The sequence below is a fragment of the Camelina sativa genome, chromosome 19 (assembly GCF_030686135.1).
Source record: "Camelina sativa cultivar CO46 ecotype springtype chromosome 19, ASM3068613v1".
Classification (NCBI taxonomy): domain Eukaryota; kingdom Viridiplantae; phylum Streptophyta; class Magnoliopsida; order Brassicales; family Brassicaceae; genus Camelina; species Camelina sativa.
Window position 1 is genome coordinate 31,936 of NC_141898.1, and position 26,122 is coordinate 58,057.

Consider the following 26,122-nt stretch of genomic DNA (forward strand, 5'->3'; position numbering starts at 1 on the left):
GAGCGGGTCTAAGGATTACCTCCCTGCCGGGTCAACCCGATTACCTGGATTGTACTTCTTCTTCTCCCTCGGCTACTTAGCTTTCCTTGGTCTCTGGGGTTATGCTTGTTTTGTCAATAAAAGAGTTGTTCATAGGATCCATGTTCTCATGGCGGCGTTGCTTCTGATGAAAGCTCTGAATCTGATCTGTGCCGCTGAGGATAAGCACTACGTTAAAGTCACCGGTACTCCTCACGGCTGGGATGTCTTATTCTACATTTTCCAGTTTATTCGTGTTGTTCTTCTCTTCACTGTGATTGTGTTGATCGGTACTGGTTGGTCCTTCTTGAAGCCTTTCTTACAAGAGAAAGAGAAGAACGTGTTGATGGTTGTTGTTCCACTTCAGGTTTTGGCCAACATAGCTTCCATTGTGATTGGAGAGACTGGACCTTTCATCAAAGATTGGGTAACTTGGAATCAGATATTCTTGCTTGTAGATATTGTTTGCTGTTGTGCAATCTTATTCCCCATTGTCTGGTCGATACGTTCGTTGAGAGAGACTTCGAAAACCGATGGGAAAGCAGCTAGGAACTTGGCAAAATTGACTCTGTTTAGACAGTTCTACATTGTTGTCATTGGGTATTTGTACTTTACGAGGATTGTAGTGTTTGCTCTGAAGACTATCGCAGCTTATAAGTATCAGTGGGTGAGCAATGCGGCTGAGGAGATTGCAAGTCTGGCGTTTTACATGTTGATGTTCTATATGTTCAGGCCGGTGGAGAAGAATGAGTATTTCGTTTTAGATGAAGAAGAAGAGGAAGCCGCAGAGTTGGCCTTGAAGGAGGATGATTTTGAACTCTGAGACAGATCAAGGAGTATCAGCAGTGAGGACGTTCGCATTTTCTTTTGGATTTTTTTTTAAAACTTCAGAAGTAGTTTACTCGCAAAAGGTAATAACTGTGTATTGCTCTCGTATGTGGTAAAAGTTTTTGTTTGTACTAAGACTTATTTGCTAGTAATGAGAAGATCAGTGCCTCTGCTTTTTGGTACATGTATTGTCACTTAACTGAATCTGCTTTACCCGACTCGCTAGTTCGATGTCAGGACTATCTATAAGTCAATGAGCTTTCTGACCATGTAGCCATTAGTGGGGAAGTAACATAGACATTAGTGAAGTTATTGTCAACGTCCGGATACCACATGGACTGCTTTTTATTAGTTACTGTCGTTTGTTAAGAGACATTGTCTCTAATTCCTCTTGCATTGACCAGTGATCACAACAACAACTTCTCATTAGGTGTTTAAGTCATAAACATGAGTTGAGGAAGCCATAAATGTTTAACTGTCCAAGATGTGATCTTAGAGGATACATACTCTAATACATACAAATACAATAATACATGAATAAATGCTACACAAAGAACCTTTAATAAACAGAAAAAACTACTTGATTTGTCCCTTTTCTCGTAACAACACTTCCACGGCTCGTCTCCCAGAGACCAAAGCCCCGTCAAACGTAGCAGAAGTCATGTAATCACCGCACAAGTAAAGACCTGACCCGACCCGCGGACTCTTAACCAAATCAGTGGGTGGGCATTGGTTCGGCTGAGCGAATTTTATCCGGTACGTTTTCAAATGTTTCCATGACATAACCGACGACTCACTGAACCAACCAGAGAGTTCTCTGAGAACCTCTGCTGCCAAATAATCATCTGATCTATCCTCGAACGATCCGATCAATGATACCGAAACCAGAGCCTTTCCCGGTGGCGCGTATGTCCGAGCAACGTTCGTAGCGAAGAACATGTTGTTAATTATACCGGTGCTTGACCCGTTAAGGAATAGAACCGGGTCTTGTACCGGTATTTGATTCGGTTCAGCTGTGAAATAAACACAAATCGTACTCCGAGCCGGTTTAGTCATAACCGGCTCTCTGATCTCCTCGAGAAGCTTATCCGCTTCCTGTTGCTCGACGGCGACTATTACACCTAGCTTTGCCTTCAAAACGCCGCCGTCTTGGAGTCTTACACTAGGAGGATCCGAATCCGATCCATTTGGATACTCAATCGAAGCTACCCTTGTGTTGAACAAGACGGAACTAGCGGGTAATTTCTCGGCCAACTGGTTAGGGATTTCTCCGATTCCCATGGCCGGAAGTGTGTTTTCTCCGAGAGCAAGACACCGGAAAATGAAATCGAAGAGCTTGGAAGTCGTCTCAAGGTCTCTGTCGAAAAAAATCCCGCCGAAGAATGGTCGGAAGAACCGATCAAGGATCGCTTCGGAGAAACCAATCTTACGGAGGAGATCAATGGTCGTAACCTCATCAGCGGCAGTCAAAATCTCTTCGTCTGACTTGATCAGAACCCTAGCTCTCGTCAAAGCGATAAGCCCTTTGTCCACGACGGATCCGATCGGGTTGGTGAGAGACGCCACCGAATCCCAAAAATGCCGGAGAGGATCAGCGACGGTGTGAAATTTCCCGCCGTAAAAAACCTTAGCTCCGGCGTAGAATCGCTGCAGATCAAGTGCTTCGTAATCTAGAAGCTTTTTAGCTTCGGGGTACGCAGTGATGAAAATCTGAAATCCTCTGTCGAGAAAGAAGCCGTCGACGATATCTGTACGGACTCGTCCGCCTACGCCGTCGGAAGCTTCTAAGAGTAGGAATGGGATCCGTTCGGAGTTGAGCCGAGTTGCGGCGGCTAAACCAGCGAGTCCAGCGCCGATGATAATGACGCCGGTTTTGATTCTTCCGATCGTACGGTTCTTCGAGGGTCGATCGAGCTCCGTGAAAGCGTTTACATCGGAGATTTGTATGGCCGCGGCGGCGAGGGAAGAAATGAGAAAAGGATGAGGTTGGGAGAGAGATCGCCAGTGGCATTTTTAAAAGTTTTGGATAAGGTTTTTTAACTTTTATTTTCCCGGGAAAATGGTTTGTCGGGAATTAATAAAAAAACACATGTTTGTTTTCAACTATATATGAGATCTGTGCCGTTGATTTGGAACCAATAATACCTAACCGTCAGATATATATTGTCTTTCCTCTCTTATGTGGTGTTTCGTAGATCTGACTCGTGACGGGTAGCTCAGTTTCGAGATACACCGAGTGCGGCGAATTATCGGATCTAGAGGTATGGCAATAGTCGGAATGTTTGTTTTTTTTTTTCTACCGGAATTAGGAATTTTCTGTTTTGTTATCTCTTCGATATCTATATGATTTTGATGTTCCGATGTAGATCCTTGTTCGGGTCAAATCGAGAGGTCTTGGAAATCAATCGATGTTTAGATAATACGATTTGAATGATGCTATTGGATATATCATAGATTTGTTTCAGTCTTCTTCTTCTTCTTGTCAAGACTATCTCGAAGCTGTTTGTTAATGGGGGTTTTGATATGTATGCTGATTTGATTACCTTTCCTATCTTTTTTTAAAGATGCCTCGATATGACGATCGATACAGTGGTACACGTCTCTATGTTGGTCATCTGTCATCTCGAACAAGGGAACGGGATCTTGAACGGCTCTTCAGCAAATATGGAAGGTAATACATCTATCTTTCGGAGGTTCTTTTTAGCAGAAACAGCTCTCTTTACCGCCAGTTGTGAACTTAGCCAGCTTTGTAATCAGGCAAAGCTATGGTTTTGTTAGATTCACATCTTTGGTTCTACTCATTATGGCTCTGTTTTCAGCTTAGTCAGCTTTGTAGTTAGCCAAAGCTATGGTTTTAGATTCACACTTTTGGTTCAACTCATATTAGAGTCCGATACCTTAACCGGGTCTGAATTACGATTCATAATGAGGATTCTTGTGTATTGCATTAAATTATATGGGTGGGAGTGTTGTGACCCAAAAGTGTAGCATATTTTAACCTGAATGATCTTGTTGAAGGTTTTTTTTGACCTGGAGGATTATGGTGAGAGAGAGAGAGAGAGGGTCCCCTTGGTGGAAATTCTTTCATGGTGTTTGGGTGACTTTGGCGGTTCTGTTTCTTGTCTTATTGCGTGTTTTAGTGGTGAAAAAATGGCAACAATCTCAAGATCTGGTGTTTTGTTAGCCGTTGATGCCTTGATGGTGCAGTATCATAGCACACTAGCTACACCAGTAGCTAGCAGTTCTTTTAAAGTTAAATGTGGCCTTACTGTTTCTGGAAAACCATTTCCGCAGAATTCGAGATTTGGACATGAAGCGAGACTATGCCTTCATCGTAAGTAGTAATCCTCTATAACTAGCTTGGTCGTCTCCTTAACTAGTTATGTAAGCTGTGTCCTATTGATGGCTTTTCTGTCTGGTATGCATGTTCACTTTCTGATCTCAGGATTTCAGTGATCCTCGAGATGCTGATGATGCGAGGTACAGGTTGGACGGGAGAGACTTTGATGGAAGCCGTATAATTGTGGAGTTTGCAAAAGGGGTATAATTAGCCCTATTTTATATTTTAAAAACTTAGGTTCTTGGTCTATTTTGAATTTTTAAGTTTCTTTCGTTTAACCTTTTTGGGTTTTCCGTCTGTTGTAGACACCACGTGGTTCCAGAGAATTTTCCTCGAGCAGAGGTCCTCCTCCTGGAAGTGGTCGTTGCTTCAACTGTGGTCTTGATGGCCACTGGGCTCGAGATTGCTCCGCTGGTGACTGGAAGAACAAATGTTATCGATGTGGAGATAGGGGTCACATTGAGAGGAATTGTAAGAACAGTCCTAAGAAGCTGAGGTATCATTTACCAATCCCATTCTTACGCTGTTTCTTGCCTAAAACACTGTCATTTTTTTAAGTTTGAGTCATCTGTTTTTGATTATATATCAGGCGGGATGCAAGTTACTCAAGATCGCCAGTTCGGTCCCGGTCTCGGTCTCCTCGTCGTAGAAGAAGAAGCCCTAGCAGAAGCTACAGCCGTGGTCGTAGCTACAGGCTAGTGATGTCCCATTATGACTTATAATTTCACAACTTATAACTACAAGTTTGATTATAATGAAACTGTGTATTGTTCTGTCTGCGTCTGATTGTTTCAGTCGCTCTAGATCACCGGTTAGGAAGGAAAAGGATCTGAGTCCTGAACCTGCTGCTAGAAGCAGAAGCCCTGAACCTATGGTGGACAACTCTCCTCCCTCCAAAGATAGAAAGAGAAGCCTGAGTCCTGAAGAAGGCAGCCCAATGCGCGAGAAGCACAGCCCCAAAGAGAGACCGAGAAGGAATGATGATGACGGTATTGGAACCAATGGACAACAAGACCGGAGTTCTAGTCCCAGAGAGGACCGTAGCCCTAAAGGCGGACACAGCCCAAGAGACGACCGTAGCCCTGTGGAAGATGATGACCAGTGAAGAGTTGGAAGACAAATGTTATTTGCTTTTGGGAGATTATTTATGACTTATAATGGTCTTAGACAATGTAATGGATTTTGTTCTTCCTGTTTGGGAACTTGGCTCGAAACTTCGTCTTATATTTTTCGAAAAATTTAAGAAAATAAATCAACTTTTCGTTTCTTTGTTTCTGTTCCATTAGTTCTATGGTCAAGTAAATGGATTCCGAGGCTCTTCTTCTTTCTCAAAACCTCTTTTAACACTTTCTTCTCGTTCGCACAAGAGCATTCCTTTTCTTTACCGGATGGTGATGGGAATAACGAAGCAGAAATCTTGAAATCACAGGCAAAGGACTAGACGTTTTTGTACTCCCGAAGCAAGTCTACAGCTTTCTGTTTTACCTCAGGTGACCATTTTTTGTCATTGTATTGTGAAATTTGTCAATATAAATAATAGTTTTGATTAACTAAGCAAAAGTCAATATGTCCGAGTGGTTAAGGAGACAGACTCGAAATCTGTTGGGCTTTGCCTGCGCAGGTTCGAATCCTGCTGTTGACGAAAGTGATTTACGTTTTACTTATGTTGATCGGGGTATGTTGGTTGGTCGTTTTAGTACAACCTGTACCTTTAAAAGTTCATAAACAAACTCTAAAAATATATGCTAGTCGTCTTCTCTTATCAAGCAAATCTGTTAGGAAAATGGAAAATTCTAACAGAACAATGCAACAAAAAAAAAAAAAACTCCTTAGAAACAGAGGAACCAGGATGATGAGAGCACACAAATTATACAGAGGGAGACGTGGAGATGTCTATGACCTTGTCTCATCCTTGTCATCCTTCTCTTTTCCGGTCATCCTCTGCCTCCGGAACCTCCATCATCCCCCACCTGATGAACAGGGCGGCGCGTATGTTCAACAGAGCGAGGAAAGCTAGACAATCGAGAGAATTCCTACAAGCTCACAACATGGCGCGCGAGTCAGCAGGCGTGCCACCTCTAGAATGGAACAAAGGCCTGGCCCGATACGCTGATAAATGGGCTAAACAACGTCAGCCCGATTGCAATATGATACATTCAAATGGGCCTTACGGCGAGAACATTTTCTGGTACCGGCGTAGGAGGACGTGGTCGCTGGAGAGAGTGGTGACGAAATGGTTCGAGGAAAGGTTTAACTACGACATGAAAACAAACACGTGCGCATCGGGTGAGACGTGCGGCCATTACACGCAGATAGTGTGGGGAACCACCACAGCCGTTGGATGCGCACGCGTGAAATGCAATAACGGTCGTGGCTATCTTGTGGTTTGTGAATATGATCCACGTGGGAATTACGAAGGTGAAAGCCCTTTCGATCAAAACAATTAAACGAAAAAAAAAATAGAGATTGATAGAAAACATTTTTTTTTTCTTATATAATGAAGATATATTATTTATGCTTTGTCCTCGCATATATTGAAGAGGTTATGGAATTTTTTTTTAATTTGATTTAAAAAAAAGTGTCCTGTTTTTTTTTTGGTTTGTATTGATCAAAATAATAAAAAGGGAAAAAAAAAAGAGAACGTCGACAGCAGGGTTCGAACCTGCGCGGGCGAAGCCCAATAGATTCAAGTCTATCTCCTTAACCACTCGGACATATCGACTTATTGTGTTAGTCATGCGTATATTCATTTATTTATACCACGAAAAGTTTACGTCGACGGTGGATCGTTTATTCGTTTATTTGATTTGGCACTTAGCAATTGGCAACTGGTATGATTCGGTACGAGTCGTTTTCTTGCATACCAATTATAGGAACATTATAAAATATATAAAAAAACACGACCATACATTTTTCATATAATCATAAACAAAGACTACAAAAAGTCTACACGTGCTTAAGCTTGAGGCTCTAGAACTCAAGTGATAGCAAATAAAATAAAGAAATGAAAAATGGATGGTCTGAGATCAAAGTGAAACACACTCCACATATTATTATTATTACACATACCAACTTCGACTTCTTCCCCCCGCCATTTGGATTTTTTTTTTTTTTTTTTCCCATTTTCTCTCTCTAAGACTTAACACCTGTCGTTATCTGAAAACATAAATCGATGAGCTCGTCGCCGTCAAGGAATCCGACGACCGCCGAAGCACCTCCACCGCCACCGCCATCAACATCGACGACGGATGCGGTGGCCGCGGAAAGTGGTTCGTCTAAGAAAGTGAGGAAACCTTATACCATCACCAAGTCTAGAGAGAGCTGGACTGAGGAAGAGCATGATAAGTTTCTTGAAGCACTTCAATTGTATAATTCTCTGCTTCTATTTGTTTATTTTTTCTTGTGTTTATTAGGGACACTTGAGTTATTTTAACTTTGCTGCTGATTTCTGAGTTTTTAGTTAAGTCAGAGGAAGTATTATGTTTTTTTTTATTATTATATTAGGTTTAGTATCTTAGCTATAAGATCTACTTCGTTGAGTTACATTGATCTAGTTGATTGAGTTACATCAGATCTTTTGTAGCAGCTCATGTTGAACTTAGCATTAAGATTCAGAGAAATTGTTACATGTTATTATCTTTGAATAGAAGCATATATATATATATATATGTCTAATAATAGCCAGCTCTGTATTCTTAAAGTCTTTATACTTGTGCGGACGTTTTGAAAGTGTTATTGCTTTAGCAAGACCCTGATTGTGCTGATACTACTGGTCTCTGTTCCTTAGGTTTGATCGTGATTGGAAGAAGATAGAAGATTTTGTTGGTTCCAAAACTGTAATTCAGGTTTGAGAATAGCTCCTCTGAGAATTTACACATTTGTTGGCTATGTATTTCAGCTTTATTTGAATATTTACTCTACTGCAGATAAGGAGTCATGCCCAAAAATACTTTCTAAAGGTTCAGAAAAACGGGACATTAGCACATGTGCCACCCCCTCGGCCTAAGCGCAAAGCAGCTCATCCGTATCCTCAAAAGGCATCAAAGAACGGTTCGATGGTTTTATAATCCCTTATTACTTTGGTTAAGGTACATGAGTCTTTTGTTCCGTTTACTTGAGTTGTAACTCCATTTTTTTGTTGTAGCTCAAATGGCACTTCAAGGTTCCACGTCTTTTACTACGCGAAATAGCGACATGCCGGGATATACTTTGTGGGATGATGCTTCAATGCTGCTAAACAGAGTTATTTCACCACAGCCAGAACTTGCTAATCTTTATGGAACAGAAGGCATGCACTTTTGTCTCTCTTTATTTTATTTTTTTACTTCGTTTTATTGGTAGTAGTAGAGTAGGTTCTATCAAAGGACGTTTCATGTGCTTATTATGGCATATAACGCCACTGATTCAGCTAATATTGGATCGAAGGGCATATTAAATGTTAGTAGCCCTTCTACATCTGCTGTGGGAAGCTCAAGCCGAAGAACAGTATCAGGTTCTGAGATTGTAAGAAAGTCGAAACAGCCTCCCGTGCTTCACGGTAATTTAACCATCTGTGAACACTCTATATCTTAAGGCCGTGGACACTCTACTGATAAATACTTTGCAGCTGTTCCTGATTTTGCTGAAGTTTATAACTTCATTGGGAGTGTCTTTGATCCTGAAACGATTGGTCACGTGGAAAAGCTCAAGGAAATGGATCCTATTAATTTCGAAACTGTGAGTCAGAGTTTACAAGCTTTGAGACTACAATAATGGTACAAGCTTCTAGCATCCTTCATTGATCAATGTATGTTTTGCAGGTTCTGCTATTGATGAGAAACCTCACAGTTAACTTATCAAACCCTGATTTCGAATCCGCTGTAAGTGTTAAATTTACGATAAAAGTTTTATGATTCTTATACAATTAAAGTAGTTTTTTGCGCTTGCGTGAGTAAATATAATCTAACCTCAGCTAGTCCGACTGTAATAATACTGCAGAGGATAGTCCTCTCATCATATGAACTGAACACCGAGCTCCCAAGCGTTGGTACCACTGATTCCCTTGTCAAGAACTCAACAAGCGACAAATCATCGTAACAAAAATATCAGCCATCAGCTATAGCAAGTAAGTGTTTTTCCTTCTTTTCCAGTATTAGAAATCACATGCAATCATGGTTAGACGGATAGATATAAGTCTAGTGACAGTGATCTAACTCTTAAGGTTTCCAATGAGAGTTATATAGTTTTCACTGTAGTCATAGTCATAGTCAAAATGACCAGGATACAGTATATATATACACCTCAGGCTTCTTGCAAACTTTGTAAAGTCTTACATAAGAGTTATATGGTTCTCACCGTATTGGCAGGTTTACTCATCGGTTTTCCATGTTTAATAAACTTTGGTGTTATACGTCACTGGGAATCACAATCTTGTCAATGCATCATCATGTGAGGAATTGTGTTAAAGTGGTTGTTGTTTTGAGGAGAAACATAAACGAAGTTTTAGGCTATAGGGTCTTGCGCAGATTTTGACAAGGACCTGTGTAAGGTGTTTTCTACTAGTTGCGGTTCACGGGTTTGCAAGGCAGCCTCAGCCGCAGGTACTCTTGTACAAAAAGTCTCTTTTTGTTTGTGTTGTGTATTTATTATATGTTCAGCTGTTGAATTTTTCCCATTTGGTGGATTATATTTTCACTAAGCGGGTGTCAAGGATAAGTCTTAGGACTGACTGTAATGGTTCAAGATCAGTGTTAAGTACATAGCGGTAACTCTGTTTGTTTTAAACTTGACAGCTTTCTCTATTAGGTGTTTCATTCAGAGTTCTGTTTAATTAAAAGAGAACGAAGGTAATGAAGGAAACCACCCCAATCAAATCAAATTGATGTTTGTTGTCACACCAAGTCATGTCTATAAAAAGATTCTGCAATTTTGCAGAGATTGTATTCCAATAAAGCAATAAATAATTACTTGTTATCTGAGTAAGTTAAAAATCTTAGAATCACAAACCTCATGGTTTTATAGGACAGAGTATCTTCTGGCTTGTGTTCCTCCAGGGAGAGAGAAGGCTTGATTAGTTACGTCTTCAAGAACACGCTTGAGTTCAGCTTTTGCTGTCTAAACAGATATTTCGGTAGGCCCTTCAACGAACAGATAAAGCTTGCGTTGCCCAGGTCCGGGCATACTTCCTGACTCATAATACTGACCTCTAACGGTAATGGCGGCTCCACTCCACTCTGATATTGGACCAAGCGTTTCTTTGTGGGTGACTCTCCACCGAGCATTTTGTGGAAAATCATTGATTTCCAATTCTGGTTCATAGTGTTCAGGCATCGCATCAGCTTGAAGAATCCTTGCAAGGTTGTGTTGCAGGTTAGCGGCAGCAGCCATGGCTGCAACGCGGCCTGCTCCATCACAAGGAGGGACACCTGCCACAGTAACAAGCCCGCCACCATTAGGCAGCAATTGGTTAGCTGTCACAGTAGCTTCAGCAGCAGCAGAAATGGCGGCTATCTGAGAAAGCATAGCTTGTTGCTGTGAGATATCACTACCAGCCTTTCTTACTACATCATTCTCATCTTCTGAGTCAGACTTCTCTTCCTCATAGCCATACTCCTTCGCTTGTGCTTTCTTTGCTGCTTTCCTGATTTCCTCCTCCTCTTCATTGAATCTAAAGCCACTGCCACCATAGCCAGTTCCATGAGCTTGCTCAATACCCTGTTTCACTTTTGCCATGATGAACCCATCGGCCACTGCTTTTACATCATCAGGAACAAGCTGCTCAGATAGTTCCATGGCCTTGACTAAATCTGGTGCATATTTTGCATCATCCTCGGAGAGAAAAGTTACAGCACAGCCTTTCCGCCCTGCCCTACCTGTCCTGCCAACACGATGCACGTAGTCTTCATAGTGGTTCGGCGGATCAAAGTTTACAACCAAGTCAAGCTCTTTCACATCTAGACCCCTGGCTGCAACACTTGTGGCAATCAACAAATTGCAGACAGTGCTCTTAAAATCAGATATAGCTGATTCACGATCAGCCTGGTCCTTACCCCCGTGAAGAGATAGACATGCATAACCATATTTGGTCATCAAATCATTATACAATACATCACATTTGTCCTGTGAACGAACAAAGACCAGAATTTTTCCTTTCTCATACCATTCCCCAAGAAGTTCCAAAAGTCTTCTGAACCTCTCACTCTCCGGTCTGATTTCAACTAACTGAGTTATATCTTTATTCACAACACTCCTCCCACCAACCTGTATTTCCACAGGATTGTTCAAGACTTTACGTGCCAAAGTTTCAACCTGGCGTGGAAAAGTGGCAGAGAATAGCACAGTTTGACGATCATGTCGAATATTTTGTACAATACGAGTAATTTGAGGCTCAAAACCCATGTCAAACATACGGTCAGCTTCATCCATTACCAAAAATGTGACCCTTCGCAGATTGGTGATTTTTCCACTGCTTGTACAAAGAATATCGATCATTCTGCCAGGAGTACAAACAACAATCTCGGTACCTCGCTTAAGATCATTGATTTGCTGGGCAACTCCTGATCCTCCATACACAGCCACACATCTTATACCCAATGCCTTGGCAAACTTTTTGATATCGCTGTGAATCTGCTGAACAAGTTCTCTAGTAGGTGCCATTACAAGCCCAATCGGCCCATCACCAGCTTCAACGGGAAACTGATCTTTGATATGCCTCAACATTGGCAGAACAAAGCCAAGGGTTTTACCTGAACCGGTTTTTGCAACCCCAATGCAGTCTCGTCCGCTCATGATGATTGGGAGTGCTTGTGCTTGGATAGGCATTGGCTTTTCATAGTTGAGTTTCTTCAAAGTATCCAAGATTTTACTGGTTAGTCCAGTCTGGTACCAAGATTTGATGGGTCTTGGTACATCTTTCCCATGTACTTTTAGCTCCAAGTCCTGTGTCATCCTAGAGATATCCTTGACTTCGATATAGAAGTTCTTCCGGAAAGGTTCATACTCTATTTTGGAGTGGTCAACAAGAGACAATTTCTCTGCTTTAGTCTTCTTAACTCTCTTCATGAACTCCTCATCGTCTTCGTCTAAACTTGGATCATTATGATGATTCATTGGTTCTGAATAATCATAATCAGAATCAGAATCTTCACCTTGAATTATCCTACCGAGGGCCTTATTAAAACCTTTGTTTGCCCGGTCACCACTTTCTTTCACATCCTTGTTAGAATCTAGAGAACTACTTCTAAGCTTCTCAACCTCAGGTAATACCTTAAAATTCATATAAGCATCCAAAGGATCAATTTCCTCTTCATCTTTAGGTCCAGCACCTCCACTCTCGGAGACAGTACTCTCCGAGTCTACCATCTTCACTTCTGAGTCTGATTTATTATCTTCATCATCAGATTCTTCTTCAAGAGTCCAAGCCTTTCTGGTCTCTGGACCCTTACTTTCAATTTGAGATTCCTTATGTTTCCTCTGCAACTGTTGCCACTCCTGGAGTCTTCTCCTCCGTTTCTCCACCTTCTTATCCTCAACTTCTTCTTCTTCCATAGAATTCTTCTCACCATTTTCACCCCCATGCCTGCTAGTTCTCTCACTCTCTTTCCTTGTACGTTTCAAGTCACGCTTGATATCATCCTTCTCCTCCCCTCTGCGTGTATCCCTCCCTGTCTCTTCTTCAGAATCACTAATCTTCCTATCCCTCTGTCTCCGCATCTTCTCCCTCTCATCATCATATTCTCTCTTTTCACAATCACTTCTATTAACTCTCTCACACGGTCTCGTACGCCTCTCCTTCTCTCGCCGCGTCTCCTTATCACAATCCTTACGGTCACGATCTCGGCGATTCCTTTTTAAATCGTCATCCCTCCCCATCTTAAACACCACAAATACGGATACAGAACCAATTAATTACGCAGATACAAAGAATTTAACCGCCAGCTCAAAAAATTCCCGGTGACGACGACGAAGACGAAGCTACCGGAAGGGTCGAGACTCGAGAACGAAACCGTACGCAAAAAGTCTCGTTAATGCTTTGCCCTATTTTTCTCATTTTTTATGTAAGGGTTAATTTTGTTGTTTTTAATTAATTAGTAGCAAAATCGAAAGTGGAGGTTCAAGCCTTTAAAATTGGGCCGCTACTTAAAAATCTGAATATTTCAGACAGTTGGGCTTTATAAGGCTCAAGGCCCACTAAACGAGGTTTTCGTCAGTAACCCTAAACGAAACCCTAGTATATTAGTCCTTCTTAAACTGAAGCTGCGAAAGCCCTAATTTCTCAAAAGAGTCTAAAGAGACAGAGAGAGTGAGAGACAGAGAGAAACCTAATCGAGAGAAATGGCCGCCGCCGCTGCTCGTCCTCTCATCACCGTCCAAGGTTTGGACGGTGACATGGCCACCGATCAATCCTCCACCGTCGTATTACCCGACGTCATGACGGCGCCTGTTCGTCCCGACATCGTCAACTTCGTTCACGCGCAAATGTCGAACAACAGCCGTCAGCCTTACGCCGTGTCCAAGAAGGCCGGTCACCAGACCTCCGCTGAGTCCTGGGGAACCGGACGTGCCGTCTCACGTATCCCTCGTGTTCCCGGTGGTGGTACTCACCGTGCTGGTCAAGCAGCGTTCGGTAACATGTGTCGTGGTGGTCGGATGTTCGCTCCTACCAAGATCTGGCGCCGCTGGCACCGTCGTATCAATGTCAACATGAAGCGTCACGCTATCGTCTCAGCCATCGCCGCAACTGCTGTCCCTTCGCTTGTTATGGCTCGTGGTCACCGGATCGAGAACGTTCCTGAGATGCCTCTTGTTGTGAGTGACTCCGCCGAAGGTGTGGAGAAGACCTCAGCTGCGATCAAGGTTTTGAAACAAATCGGTGCTTACGATGATGCTGAGAAGGCCAAGGAAAGCATTGGGATCCGTCCTGGTAAAGGTAAAATGAGGAACCGTCGTTACATTTCTAGGAAGGGTCCTCTTGTGGTTTACGGAACTGAAGGGTCTAAGATAGTTAAGGCGTTTAGGAATCTTCCTGGTGTTGAACTTTGCCATGTTGAGAGACTTAACTTGTTGAAGCTTGCTCCTGGTGGTCACCTTGGTCGGTTCGTGATCTGGACCAAGTCTGCTTTTGAGAAGCTCGAGTCTATCTATGGTTCGTTTGAGAAGCCATCTGAGAAGAAGATGGGATATGTGCTTCCTCGTGCCAAGATGGTGAATGCTGATCTTGCCAGGATTATCAACTCCGATGAGGTTCAGAGTGTTGTGAAGCCGATTAAGAAGGATGCGAAGAGGGCTGTGCTTAAGAAGAATCCATTGAAGAACTTGAATGTGATGTTGAAGTTGAATCCTTATGCTAAGACCGCGAAGAGGATGTCACTGTTGGCTGAAGCACAGAGAGTCAAGGCCAAGAAGGAGAAGCTCACCAAGAAGAGGAAAACCGTTACCAAGGTAATCCCATTACTTCATTTTTTTGTATATCGATCATTGTTTAGTTGTTGTGTATGCATTTCATTTGGCTGAACTGATTTCTTAACTGTGATGTGTTAGGTAGTTGTTTACATTGTATGTTAAGCTGTACAATAAACTATGCCCCTCTGGTTTAGTGTGTGAGTGAATTCAATTTGTAGTGTAGGTCTTACCATTGTAATTCTGAAATGTTGTGGAGTAGTTTCGTCTTGTAAATTGGTTATGTGGGATTCCTTGTCTTGTTATGTACAATTAAAAATTCCCTTCACGAGCTCAATTTTGAAATCATCTTTGTCTTATCTCTTACATCAGGAGGAGGCGTTGGCAATCAAAGCAGCAGGCAAGTCGTGGTACCAGACTATGATCTCCGACAGTGATTACACCGAGTTTGATAACTTCACCAAATGGCTCGGTGCTAGCCAGTAATCATCTCGTCTGCTTTTTTGGCACACTTCCATATTTTAGGTCAAAGATTTTGGTCTTTTTTTTTTTAATATCTGTTTTGTGTTTTGGAGTCTGGATATTAATTAAGTTGAATTATGAACAAGTTTCACTTTTCACTTCTTCAGTTCTTACTCCTATATCAGTTTCCTTTATATATTGTTTTGTTCCTTCGTATCTTTTGATGGTATGAACCAAATTAAAGACAAGCCCTAGGTTGAATCTTGGAACTTGGAAGGCTTTTAAGGGTTTAAGCTTCATATTTTTTACCCAGTTAGAAGAGATTATGTTAATTTATTTACTGTTTAGTGTTGATCAGTCCTCAAGTCTTGTGATCAATAGTTAAGGTTAAGCCCAATACAAACTTTTCAAACTAAAGTCAAGAGCAGTTTAACGATATTTGATTAATACATACTTAAGGAAGATAGAATGCCACGTGGTGTATAGGGTTAGTTTGTATCATTATCGTCTTCTATGGTTTCTGGAAGGCGCGCCAAGAGTCTCTTTTTATCTACAAATCATGACCGTCCATCTCACGGCATCTCTAAAAGAAAGACTGAAACTAGAAGCTTCACTTTATCATTAGCCAATTCTATAAATTGATTCGCTAATTAAAGTAAACGACAACTTCTTACAACAACTTGTTCAGGTTTCTCCTTTGATCGATCTCTGTATTTTCCTAGTTAGTTGAGTATGTTCTTGTAATCTTATCTATCGTTATATATAGATTCTTCAGTTTTGAATTCTCTGTGGGGTTTTAAAAAGTCTTTCACGCTTTGCAGAGAGAAGCAAAATTTGAAAAGAATGGTGAAGCAGAGTTACCCCGAAGTGAAAGAAGAATACAAGAAAGCTGTTCAGAGATGCAAGAGGAAGCTCCGTGGTCTTATCGCTGAGAAACATTGTGCTCCCATCGTCCTTCGTCTTGCGTAAGATCCTCCCGCTGGTTCTAATCTGCTCTGTTTCTGTACAGTTTCTTTTGTTTTGTTTATGAGTGTTGCTGCATTTGTGAGTTGTTCAATGGATTGCCTCTGAGAGCAATTTTTTTTGGGAAAATTTGCAGATGGCACTCGGCTGGGACATTTGACGTGAAGACGAAGACTGGAGGACCATTTGGGACGATTAGGCATCCTCAAGAGCTGGCCCATGAAGCTAACAATGGTCTTGATATTGCCGTCAGGCTTCTTGAGCCTATCAAGGAGCTGTTCCCTATGCTTTCATATGCTGATTTCTATCAGGTATATTTCAGTGTGCTGAGTTTTTTTAGGCTGTAATATTTGACCATAGGATGCATCAAATTGTGGTAATTAATAGCCACATATAATCAGGGTTTTTGGATGCATCAATGATTGTAACTTCCAAATGTAGTAGTTACTAGCTTGAGGTGATTTTGTTTGTTGAAACCGCTAAGTTATGACTCAAAAAGGTTCTTCTCTAGGCTCTAGCCTGAGTCGTCTGTTATTGGCCCTCTGGTTTGTTTGCAAAGAAATCGAAGAGATTATATACTAGATTCACATATGTATGATTATAACTGAATTTAGAAATTTACCTTGTATTTCCTATCGGTATAACGGCTTGATTCATTTGTTTTTTCTTGGTCACTGTAGCTAGCTGGAGTTGTTGCTGTTGAAATCACTGGAGGACCCGAGATTCCATTCCATCCTGGTAGACTGGTGAGTCAATATTCAAGTTCTTCTTGTTGAAACGCAACTCACTGATGATTGATGATGGTCTGATACAGACACCACCAAAGTGACGTTTTCTCTCTTCTTAGTAATGTTCATGTGATTAACTGAACCAAGCTTCATCTTTCAGGACAAAGTTGAGCCACCTCCTGAAGGTCGTCTGCCTCAGGCCACCAAAGGTAAAGCAGATCTTATTAAAACAATGCTTTTAGTTTGAATTCAGGTACCAGATTGTAGATACATGTTTATAATCTTTATTGTAAATTCAGGTGTGGATCATCTAAGAGATGTGTTTGGTCGGATGGGACTCAATGACAAAGATATTGTTGCATTGTCTGGTGGACACACCTTGGTATGTATGCTGCATCTAGAAACAAAAGACCTATAATTGAGCCTAAAATATGTGCTCTTCTCAGTTTTGGCTCATCATACCAACTTTTACTTTCAGGGTCGGTGCCACAAGGAGCGCTCAGGATTTGAGGGAGCATGGACACAAAATCCTCTTATTTTTGACAACTCCTATTTCAAGTAAGATCAGTTTCTCTCTGCTTATGTTTTCCTCATGCTTGAAATTGGACCGGAGCTGAATCAGAAGCTCTTGAATCTTAATGGTTTATCAAACAGAGAGATACTAAGCGGAGAGAAAGAAGGACTTCTTCAACTACCAACCGACAAGGCTCTTCTCGAGGATCCTCATTTTCGTCCATTTGTTGAGAGATATGCTGCAGTAAGTAACACAACTCATCATTTCATGATTCTCATGATCATATATATATCGTCAAACGGATTTATCACTGATTCAAATGTTACTCTCAGGATGAGGATGCCTTCTTTGAAGACTACTCGGAAGCTCATCTGAAGTTGTCTGAACTTGGGTACATTTCTCTTTAACTTTTTCTTTTTGTTTTGATGTAATGTCGTAAACTTTGATATATTCCTCAGAAAACTCAACTCACAAACACCCGATTTTGTCTAAAAACCGATCATAATGAATTAAACTCAACTCAGAGGAAGTTATCACATGGGTCTTTGTTTATGTGCTTTGCAGGTTTGCTGACTAAGGAGTAATCAGTTGGAATCTGGCGTCAATGCCCTATTTCTTGATTACTGTTCTCTCGCATTATCATTGTAATCATATTAAAACAGAACCAAAAAACAGTAAAATCGAATGTTGTATTGTACGTGTGCCTTGGGGTTGTGTTGTAACTAATGAAATAAGACAACTCAGTTGATGTAAACAAACAAGTCTCTTTACAACATCTTCATATACATGTTTGGAGGCTAATAAGTAATCTCGTAGTTAACTAAACTACATATTGATAGTTGTGTTATCGTAGTTTTAAATCTATGACATTCGAGCATTTGTGATCGAAATTATGGATCCACCAAAAAAAAATGAATATTATATTTGAATCAAAAATACAATATGGAGATATTTAAATATGAACCGATGCTTGAATCTCAATACGGCGACGTAGCACAACTCTGTTCCACCCAAATAATCCATTTTCATTACAGGACACACACACACACTCTCTCTCTTCGATGGACCTAAGATGAACATTCTCCGACCTCCGACGTCATCATCGTCGTTTCCACCTTACCAAAACTCCGCTCCGTTAACCCCACCGGTGGTTTTCTCTCTCACCCACATCCCCATAAATCTCTGCTTCACCGCCGCTGGTCGATTCACGCGCCGCCAATTTTTCCAACGGTCCGCTTCCGGCACTGCTAATAGCTCCGCCGGAGACCTCTCTTCCTTCTTGGGCTCTCCATCAGAGGCCTACTCAACACACAACGACCAAGACCTTCTGTTTCTACTCCGTAATAGAAGAACAGATGAAGCTTGGGCTAAGTATGTTCAATCCACTCATCTCCCTGGACCAACTTGTCTTAGCCGTTTAGTTTCTCAATTATCTTATCAATCCAAACCCGAGAGCCTCACGCGCGCTCAATCTATCCTCACGCGCCTCCGCAATGAACGTCAGCTTCATCGTCTTGACGCCAATTCCCTCGGTCTCCTCGCCATGGCTGCAGCCAAGTCTGGTCAAACCCTTTACGCCGTCTCCGTCATCAAGTCAATGCTCCGTTCCGGTTACTTACCTCACGTTAAAGCGTGGACAGCTGCGGTAGCTAGCCTCTCTGCTGCCGGAGATGACGGACCGGAGGAATCTATCAAACTATTCACGGCTATTACGCGACGAGTCAAACGTTTCGGCGACCAATCTTTGGTTGCTCAATCTAGGCCTGATACGGCGGCGTTTAACGCGGTGCTTAACGCTTGTGCTAATCTTGGTGATACTGACAAGTACTGGAAGCTGTTCCACGAGATGTCTGAGTGGGAATGTGAGCCTGATGTTTTGAGTTACAACGTTATGATCAAGTTGTGTGCGAGGGTTGATAGGAAGGAACTGATTGTTTTTGTGTTGGAGAGGATTATTGATAAAGGGATTAAGGTTTGTATGACTACAATGCATTCTCTTGTTGCAGCTTATGTTGGTTTTGGTGATTTGAGGACTGCTGAGAGAGTTGTTCAAGCGATGAGGGAGAAAAGGAGAGATCTTTGTAAGGTTCTACGAGAGTGCAATGCAGAGGATTTGAAGGAGAAAGAAGAGGAAGAAGCAGAAGATGATGATGATGATGCGTTTGAGGATGATGAAGATTCAGGTTATTCGGCTCAAGATGAGGTAAGCAGCAGTGAAGAGGAGTTTGAGGATGTGTTCAAGAAATTGCTACCTAACTCGGTTGATCCGAGGAGTGACCCACCATTGTTGCCCAAAGTCTTTGCTCCAGACTCAAGAATCTACACGACGTTGATGAAAGGTTATATGAAGAATGGGCGTGTGGCAGACACAGCTAGAATGCTCGAGGCGATGAGGCGTCAAGATGATAGAAATAGCCACCCGGATGAAGTTACATACACCACGGTTGTGTCAGCTTTTGTCAAAGCTGGGTTGATGGACAGAGCACGGCAGGTGTTAGCCGAGATGGCTCGGGTGGGTGTTCCTGCGAATAGGATTACATATAATGTTTTGCTCAAAGGATATTGTAAGCAGTTGCAGATAGACAGGGCAGAGGATTTACTAAGAGAGATGGCTGAAGATGCAGGGGTCGAGCCGGACGTGGTTTCCTATAACATCATTATAGATGGATGCATTCTTATAGATGATAGCGCAGGAGCTCTAGCATTTTTCAATGAAATGAGAACGAGAGGGATTGCACCAACTAAGATTAGTTACACAACTTTGATGAAGGCTTTTGCAATGTCAGGGCAACCTAAGTTGGCGAATAGGGTGTTTGATGAGATGATGAATGATCCAAGGGTCAAAGTTGATCTGATCGCATGGAACATGTTGATTGAAGGGTATTGCAGGCTAGGTTTGATTGAAGATGCTCAGAGAATAGTTTCAAGAATGAAAGAAAACGGGTTTTACCCAAATGTGGCTACCTATGGGAGCCTAGCCAATGGGGTTTCTCTGGCGAGGAAACCTGGTGAGGCGCTCTTGCTTTGGAAGGAGATAAAGGAAAGGTGTGAAGTGAAAAAGAAAGAAGCATCTTCAGATTCTTCTTCAGATCCTTCTCCTCCGATGCTGAAACCGGATGAAGGGTTGTTAGATACACTAGCAGATATATGTGTCAGGGCTGCGTTTTTCAAGAAGGCATTGGAGATAATTGCATGCATGGAGGAGAATGGGATACCTCCGAATAAGACTAAGTACAAGAAGATTTATGTGGAGATGCACTCGAGGATGTTCACTAGCAAACATGCTTCACAAGCCAGAGTAGATAGGCGGGTAGAACGAAAGAGAGCGGCTGAAGCTTTCAAGTTTTGGCTCGGTTTACCTAATTCTTACTATGGAAGTGAATGGAAGTTAGGTCCAAGAGAAGACTAGATCATTATATTGATCAGGCTGCTCTCTTATACAACAATGTATACTAGGTTCTACCGTAGATGTAAGTCAGTAGGTGAGTGAAGAACAACATAATCATTCAACACAAGTCCATGTAATAATACTAAGGAGTTTCTGGCATTGTGTAATATACAATTGACTGTTTTTATAATCAGGCTCATAATTAGATTTGAACAATACAATGGCAATGCACATGCTAAATTTACTTTAAATTTCTGTTCTAAGAAAGGTTTTTACTTGGAATGCTAATCATCTTGACCTGGATGACTGGCTCCGGGAATAAGATGAGGAGAGGACCTATACATGAAATTATGGCAGGGTAGAGATTAAAATCTGATCTTTTATCCATCTTTTATCTGTTTATTTCTCATTCTTGTCTCTGAGTTGGGTGAAGGTATCTACCTGGTAAGTCTTTGGCCCCTTCTTGAGCAAATATCCGGCAATATTCAGGTTCTCTAGGAAAGTATCGATGCCTGGAACTCGTAGGCCAATCCTATCAGCTAAACTATACATCTCCTGCAGTAAAATGTTTTTGAGTAAGAAATTGGTCATCCGATAATTAAGTGTCAGAGTAGCCACTAGCAAAATGTCGAGGCGAGAAGTTGTCCATACAGAAACAGAGAAACAATCTTTCTGCTGCAGCTCTGATTGCTTATCAAGAGCACTTAAGAAACGTTTGGCCTCCTTTTGTTGACTCATTCCTCCACTCCTACCAAAATCCACAACCCCATGTTCATCTATAAGCTTATCATACAACGATTCTTTCATTATTTCAACCACATCCTGTAGTAGCAAATCCAAGGACAGAAGTCAAGACAATTTGTCCAAGCCAACATCACAACAACGCAGATTTGAATTGAAATTTTCAAGCTAGCTGCTTATCTTATCAACAATAACGAGCAGATAACATAATACTTGTATACATGTATGGCATGGATGTTAAGTCGAGTCTATGGTCAAACATATGCATGTAAGAACAGAAATAGGGTACAAGACATTTCATGTTCTGGCTTACCATGGCGTCTTGGACTGTTATTTCTTCCCTCAAGTCAACCCGAGCTCTAGCTTGCGCAAGCCTAACCAAACTTTCCAGTTGTCTTGCTGTTATTGGTGTGCTATCAGCAGAAGTGTTATGGTCTCTCAGCTTCAAGTAAAACTTCTTTATGATCTCTCCAGCTTCCTTTGACATCCTGAACAGAAAAAGAGATGTTAACCATAAGGCCTAAAGTAGCTCGCGGGCATTTAGTAGTTGCAGCTGGGATACAGATCAAATTACTTAGGGTTGACAAAAGTCCGTGCATAAGCAACATATTTCCTAAGCAACTGGCCAGGAACGGGAGAAAAGTCGTCATCTTTCTTAGAGTCTAACCGTAGTCTTGAAAGTAGAGAATTCCCTTTCGCATTTATATTTGCATATCCAGCATTCTGTGATGATGCTGCATTAAATATTAAGCAAGAAGTCAATAATTTATCTTTCATAAGGCGATGTTTATACTAGCTATATACCTAACAACCAAAAGAAAGTGGACCTAGCTTAAACTTCTTCAATGCAGGTGTTGTTTCTCCACTTGCAGAATGAAGCTGCGAGAAATAATAAAAGGTAATCAATGGCTCTGAATTAACAAACGAGTAGAGTCAATAGAGTCTTTTCACAAACTAGAATAGCTCTTCTATCCACCAAGTAGTTCATATAAGGTTTACAATGAGACAACGTTCAGATATGTCAAATGAACTATAGCTGTAGCTGTAACTGATTTGTTCCATCTACGAGAGATAAAAATCTGCTAATAGATATGTGAGGCATGCTCCACAACAAAAATTTGAGATGAAGAGACTCACCGACATAATATGTTCTGAGACTTGCTTATCGAGTAGCTCATCAGGTTTGTCAAGTAATATGAAAACTAAATCAAACCGTGAGAGAAGGGCAGCACTCATTTTTAAGTTCTCGTTTACAGTTTTTGCACGGCTGAAAATGAGATCATAAAGACAACGTTAAATATCGTAACTATAATTCAAACATTCCCACAATGATGAGTAGCAAAGTAAGAAAATTACTTGTAGTGGCCACAAACAGGATTTGCTGCTGCTATAACAGAAGTTCGAGCTGATAGACTAGCTACAAGCCCAGCCTTTGCAACAGAGACACATTGTTGTTCCATTGCTTCTAGCAGTGCCTGTGGCAAAGTGATGTAAGTAATGAGAAAAAAATGCAGCATCAGAAGTAATGCTTTGCTGATAAGAAAAAACCTGATGCTCGGTGGTCATTTTATCGAACTCATCAATACAGCACAACCCCCCATCTGCGAGTACCATGGCACCTGCTCACAGGTAGCACTAGGTTAATAAATACGAAGGTTTCTCGTCCTACACACAAATCAGTTGAAGATATTTTCAAGTAAGAGTTCCTACTTCCTACGCATGTACAACTTTTCACTAGTGTGAAGTTCTTCAATAAAACTATATCCTAATTCTGATTAAAACTGTTGAAGATGCAAATCCTTGAATGAACTATCTATATCTTGTTAAATGAGCCCCCATTCTAGCAAAACTATAAGACAGCAGTATAAAATTCACATAAAATGATATCACTTGAAACCGATTAAGGTATGCCACACCCTCAAGCATAAAAAATAAGCAAATCGTTTTAGCACCTCTGACGCAACTAGACTGCAACTACGTATTTTAGTAAAACTATCTATCAACAGCATCGCAAACCCATATTGGAAACAGTATAATCATATGCTATGTAAGTTTGTATTGGCTAAATAAAGCAGAGGGAAGGAGCTACCAGCCTCAAACGCATAGTCATTCGTCATGGAATCTTTCACCACAGCAACAGTGAGCCCTGCTTTAGTTGTCGCATTACCACATACATAAATACCACGCGGGGAAATGGCAGCTGCTGCTTGCAAAAGCTGACTTTTGCCCAATCCAGGGTCACCTATTATGCATCGAAAATCATTAATCCAAATTTGGTGCTTCAATCTAGTTATGAAAAACCTTCCCTCAGTTCATGTACTCTATAGCCTAGGTTTATACCAATGAATAAAAATATTGATTCGAAAGCTTACCAACAATTATGACATGAATGTCTCCCCTGACTGGAACTTTGTTCCGATCCATTGAGTGCTTCCTTACACCTCCAAAAAGAGATAGTGTTATCCCAGCTGTTGAAATGATAAGAAAAAATAACAAACAACAGAAGTATTATGGTGTGCAATTCTTCGAATTGTAATCATCATGTCTTTACCAATGATATCCCAGGGAAACTTGTTATTGAGAGATGTATAACCTTTGACAATTTCATGGCCATAAATAGACGGGCAGACTGAATGAAGTATGAGACGGAATGTATCAGATCCATATTCTTCTTTGAACTTCACAATAAATTCCAAGTCTCTCTGTGAGAATGAATATAAGTCACCAACATCTGCAGACTGGGTACTGCTACTAGAGTCTTCTGAGTTCTCAAATGCAGACTGCCGCTTGGTATTTTTCACTGAAACTGCCTCTATAAACAAATAGTAAAATCCTTGATTCTTGGTCTTCGATTTCCCTGAAACAGTAGCATTTTAAATGTTTGTTAAGTTTAAGCATAGCTTAGCACATTGAATCAAGGGAATCTCTCTGAGAGTATGGTAAAATGGTATTTAACACCACTAGTGAGGCTTTTAGTTCCTTTATCTTTGGTAAAAAGTCATTATGGGTAACACAAACAACTGATCTGTGTTCTAATTTACTTTCCTGCAATGAGAAGCCCAAAACCCATAGAAGAAAACTGCAAGAGAGAAATTTCTAGCTATTCTACGGTTTAAGGATAGCAGGCGTTTGGGCATGGTATTGTTTAGAAAATATTGGACACAACAAGGATTGATAATTTATAGACCAATACCTCCTCCGATATCCATGTAATTATTAATGACCCCTATAATCCCCGTAACTGTCACCACATCACCAGGGATACATGTGTTCACAAGGTCTTCCGTCAGCTCACATTCTACAGTTCGGGGTACCCGTCCTTCTTACATGGTCTTCAGGCTTTTGCATTTCCTGTACCCTAAAATACATTTGGAGAGCTGCTTAACAATGCAAGATACATAACTAACAAATATGAAGGACACAAAATGATAAGGCGCAAATAGAAGAACACCTGATTTTCTGAAAGTCGATTGTCTGAGCTGAGGACCGGATTGGAGTAAACGTTTTGGACTTGCATCCATGAGCATCACATTTTAGGGGAGGTGAAAACTTTCCATCAGTAAATTCCCGGGTTATGCTAGTTTTGCACTTTGCACAGTCAAAAGCCATCTGTGTGACAAGGGGCTTCACAGTACTAACTTTAACAACAGTCCCATGAACTGTTACAAGCTTTCCTGCAATTTTCAAAGCACACACTCATGGTACATCTCACTTAAAGTTTATCATCATATTACTAAATACGCGAAATGAGCAGTCTACCAATATATGCTGCTCTCAGGTTTTTCAGGCAGATAGAAGATTCTGGATAATTATAGAGACGAACATTGATCTTCATGTCCTTCTCAAATTCATTAGTCTCCCATTGACCTAAAAGAACCTGTGAAAGATGAAATAAGTCTTCATCTCATGCCAAACAAGAAAACAAAACATAGTGAACTTTAATACCTTACCTTGTGAACTGCAGCATTCATACATGGGATAACTCCTTTGGGATTATCCTCCAGATTTAAGAAAAAGTTCTCGATATCGGATATTTTCTTGAATTGTTGGAGATCAAGAGACAAAGAGAAGGAACCACCACCTTCTTCATTTACCTGTTTCTCTTCCAATTTGTGTCAATAGTCCCATGCCATGAAAAAGAACTTATAAACTTGTTTCTCATCTAAGAATAACTAACTGAGGTAAACGAATCTACTCAGTCTACCCTGATTTAAAGCCAAATCGAGCTAATTAGGTTACAGAGTATACAGGAAAATTGCTATAACAAGCTTCACTCAAATTCGATTCATAGATATCTGATGCAAAACTTATCGTCAATTGAGTTTATAAAGCACTAATCTGAAGGTGGCGAATATACCTGAGAAACTAGGTCTCTACCAGGAGAGGCGGAGAATATGCGGATGAGCTCCGCCGTGAGCAGCAACTTCTCCTCGTCGATAGCCAAGTTCTCGTTGTCCCTGATATACACAGCTAATAATTTCCCTATGTCGATGGAATCAATTCCGGTGATCTACGGCGACTCGAATTCATACTTGCACCGTCGCTGCCGCCTCCGTAAAACCCCATCACCGCTTAAATCACCGTAACTCGTTCGTCCGTCAGTCACTGAGTAAATATCGCTTCGGCCAATGGGTTTTGGCGGGAAAAAAAGAAGTAATAAGGCTTTTTTGGTAAGTGGGCCGAATGATTAAACCCAAAAACCCAGAGATAAGAAAAAATAAATAGGATAAAATCATTAAAAACAAAAAGCTTTAGTTGTCCGC

General features: G+C 41.2%; 5 protein-coding genes, 1 non-coding gene and 5 pseudogenes across 16 annotated transcripts; 8 read left to right on the plus strand and 3 right to left on the minus strand.

Annotated features, from left to right (window-relative positions):
- Nucleotides 1-6: 6 nt before the first annotated feature.
- LOC147919982 (protein CANDIDATE G PROTEIN-COUPLED RECEPTOR 7 pseudogene) lies at nt 7-1,028 on the plus strand (annotated as a pseudogene). The gene has a single exon (XR_015591031.1). The product of XR_015591031.1 is annotated as a protein CANDIDATE G PROTEIN-COUPLED RECEPTOR 7 pseudogene (transcript).
- Nucleotides 1,029-1,250: 222 nt separating this feature from the next.
- LOC104764655 (15-cis-phytoene desaturase, chloroplastic/chromoplastic-like) lies at nt 1,251-2,857 on the minus strand (annotated as a pseudogene). Its single transcript, XR_015591027.1, has one exon. The product of XR_015591027.1 is annotated as a 15-cis-phytoene desaturase, chloroplastic/chromoplastic-like (transcript).
- Nucleotides 2,858-2,898: 41 nt separating this feature from the next.
- LOC104764656 (serine/arginine-rich splicing factor RS2Z33) lies at nt 2,899-5,453 on the plus strand. Of its 2 annotated transcripts, none has more exons than XM_010488230.3 (7): nt 2,899-3,107; nt 3,411-3,517; nt 3,865-4,180; nt 4,292-4,387; nt 4,492-4,682; nt 4,776-4,880; nt 4,982-5,453. In XM_010488230.3, exons 3-7 carry the CDS (start codon nt 4,157-4,159, stop codon nt 5,289-5,291), a joined length of 726 nt encoding a protein of 241 aa, XP_010486532.1. In that variant the 5' UTR covers nt 2,899-3,107; nt 3,411-3,517; nt 3,865-4,156; the 3' UTR covers nt 5,292-5,453. The 2 variants fall into 2 exon arrangements, with proteins under 2 accessions (XP_010486532.1, XP_010486531.1); XM_010488229.3 differs by having other exon boundaries at nt 4,141-4,180.
- Nucleotides 5,454-5,746: 293 nt separating this feature from the next.
- Nucleotides 5,747-5,828, plus strand: TRNAS-CGA (transfer RNA serine (anticodon CGA)). Its single transcript has one exon. It is a non-coding gene; the product is annotated as a tRNA-Ser (tRNA).
- Nucleotides 5,829-6,003: 175 nt separating this feature from the next.
- On the plus strand, nt 6,004-6,633 carry LOC147919983 (pathogenesis-related protein 1 pseudogene; annotated as a pseudogene).
- A 471-nt stretch (nt 6,634-7,104) lies between these two features.
- LOC147919984 (protein REVEILLE 8-like) lies at nt 7,105-9,949 on the plus strand. Of its 4 annotated transcripts, none has more exons than XM_087501881.1 (9): nt 7,105-7,552; nt 7,974-8,031; nt 8,113-8,236; nt 8,331-8,474; nt 8,595-8,723; nt 8,793-8,902; nt 8,986-9,045; nt 9,164-9,290; nt 9,532-9,949. In XM_087501881.1, the coding sequence occupies exons 1-8, from the start codon at nt 7,359-7,361 to the stop codon at nt 9,260-9,262; spliced, it is 918 nt and encodes a 305-aa protein (XP_087358007.1). In that variant the 5' UTR covers nt 7,105-7,358; the 3' UTR covers nt 9,263-9,290; nt 9,532-9,949. The 4 variants fall into 4 exon arrangements, 1 of the variants encoding a protein (XP_087358007.1); XR_015591028.1 differs by having other exon boundaries at nt 7,111-7,552; nt 9,142-9,290; XR_015591029.1 differs by having other exon boundaries at nt 7,111-7,552; nt 8,612-8,723; nt 9,142-9,290.
- Nucleotides 9,950-10,015: 66 nt separating this feature from the next.
- Nucleotides 10,016-13,036, minus strand: LOC147919985 (DEAD-box ATP-dependent RNA helicase 42 pseudogene; annotated as a pseudogene). The gene has a single exon (XR_015591022.1). The product of XR_015591022.1 is annotated as a DEAD-box ATP-dependent RNA helicase 42 pseudogene (transcript).
- On the plus strand, nt 10,401-15,185 carry LOC147919986 (large ribosomal subunit protein uL4z-like). Its single transcript, XM_087501880.1, has 2 exons — nt 10,401-14,605; nt 14,936-15,185. Exons 1-2 carry the CDS (start codon nt 13,499-13,501, stop codon nt 15,047-15,049), a joined length of 1,221 nt encoding a protein of 406 aa, XP_087358006.1. The 5' UTR covers nt 10,401-13,498; the 3' UTR covers nt 15,050-15,185.
- A 415-nt stretch (nt 15,186-15,600) lies between these two features.
- On the plus strand, nt 15,601-17,988 carry LOC104764660 (L-ascorbate peroxidase 2, cytosolic). 3 transcript variants are annotated; one of them, XM_010488234.3, is made up of 10 exons: nt 15,601-15,713; nt 15,847-15,990; nt 16,125-16,299; nt 16,669-16,734; nt 16,877-16,925; nt 17,016-17,098; nt 17,195-17,274; nt 17,371-17,473; nt 17,563-17,621; nt 17,795-17,988. In XM_010488234.3, exons 2-10 carry the CDS (start codon nt 15,869-15,871, stop codon nt 17,805-17,807), a joined length of 750 nt encoding a protein of 249 aa, XP_010486536.1. In that variant the 5' UTR covers nt 15,601-15,713; nt 15,847-15,868; the 3' UTR covers nt 17,808-17,988. The 3 variants fall into 3 exon arrangements, with proteins under 3 accessions (XP_010486536.1, XP_010486535.1, XP_087358008.1); XM_010488233.2 differs by having other exon boundaries at nt 15,628-15,755; XM_087501882.1 differs by having other exon boundaries at nt 15,690-15,750.
- Nucleotides 17,989-18,067: 79 nt separating this feature from the next.
- LOC104764662 (pentatricopeptide repeat-containing protein At3g09650, chloroplastic) lies at nt 18,068-20,834 on the plus strand. The gene has a single exon (XM_010488236.3). The coding sequence runs from the start codon at nt 18,303-18,305 to the stop codon at nt 20,637-20,639; it is 2,337 nt and encodes a 778-aa protein (XP_010486538.1). The 5' UTR covers nt 18,068-18,302; the 3' UTR covers nt 20,640-20,834.
- LOC147919987 (putative DNA helicase MCM8) lies at nt 20,733-26,027 on the minus strand (annotated as a pseudogene). Its single transcript, XR_015591023.1, has 17 exons — nt 25,717-26,027; nt 25,310-25,453; nt 25,119-25,236; nt 24,811-25,033; nt 24,553-24,717; nt 23,953-24,216; nt 23,732-23,827; nt 23,449-23,601; nt 22,908-22,978; nt 22,716-22,834; nt 22,497-22,626; nt 22,187-22,238; nt 21,934-22,093; nt 21,673-21,847; nt 21,270-21,440; nt 21,060-21,173; nt 20,733-20,954 (listed from the first exon to the last, which is right to left on the minus strand). The product of XR_015591023.1 is annotated as a putative DNA helicase MCM8 (transcript).
- Nucleotides 26,028-26,122: the final 95 nt, after the last annotated feature.

Excerpts from the sequence above, each read along its gene's own strand:
- LOC104764656 (XM_010488229.3), top strand. The coding sequence starts at position 3,411 with ATGCCTCGATATGACGATCGATACAGTGGTACACGTCTCTATGTTGGT. Across the intron at positions 4,181-4,291 it reads AGCGAGACTATGCCTTCATC|GATTTCAGTGATCCTCGAGA; the intron begins GTAAGTAGTAAT and ends TTCTGATCTCAG. Across the intron at positions 4,881-4,981 it reads AGCCGTGGTCGTAGCTACAG|TCGCTCTAGATCACCGGTTA; the intron begins GCTAGTGATGTC and ends TGATTGTTTCAG.
- LOC147919984 (XM_087501881.1), top strand. The coding sequence starts at position 7,359 with ATGAGCTCGTCGCCGTCAAGGAATCCGACGACCGCCGAAGCACCTCCA. Across the intron at positions 8,032-8,112 it reads GTTCCAAAACTGTAATTCAG|ATAAGGAGTCATGCCCAAAA; the intron begins GTTTGAGAATAG and ends ACTCTACTGCAG. Across the intron at positions 8,237-8,330 it reads TCAAAAGGCATCAAAGAACG|CTCAAATGGCACTTCAAGGT; the intron begins GTTCGATGGTTT and ends TTTTTGTTGTAG.
- LOC147919986 (XM_087501880.1), top strand. The coding sequence starts at position 13,499 with ATGGCCGCCGCCGCTGCTCGTCCTCTCATCACCGTCCAAGGTTTGGAC. Across the intron at positions 14,606-14,935 it reads AGAGGAAAACCGTTACCAAG|GAGGAGGCGTTGGCAATCAA; the intron begins GTAATCCCATTA and ends CTCTTACATCAG.
- LOC104764660 (XM_010488234.3), top strand. The coding sequence starts at position 15,869 with ATGGTGAAGCAGAGTTACCCCGAAGTGAAAGAAGAATACAAGAAAGCT. Across the intron at positions 16,735-16,876 it reads CATTCCATCCTGGTAGACTG|GACAAAGTTGAGCCACCTCC; the intron begins GTGAGTCAATAT and ends TTCATCTTTCAG. Across the intron at positions 17,099-17,194 it reads TGTCTGGTGGACACACCTTG|GGTCGGTGCCACAAGGAGCG; the intron begins GTATGTATGCTG and ends TTTTACTTTCAG.
- LOC104764662 (XM_010488236.3), top strand. The coding sequence starts at position 18,303 with ATGAACATTCTCCGACCTCCGACGTCATCATCGTCGTTTCCACCTTAC.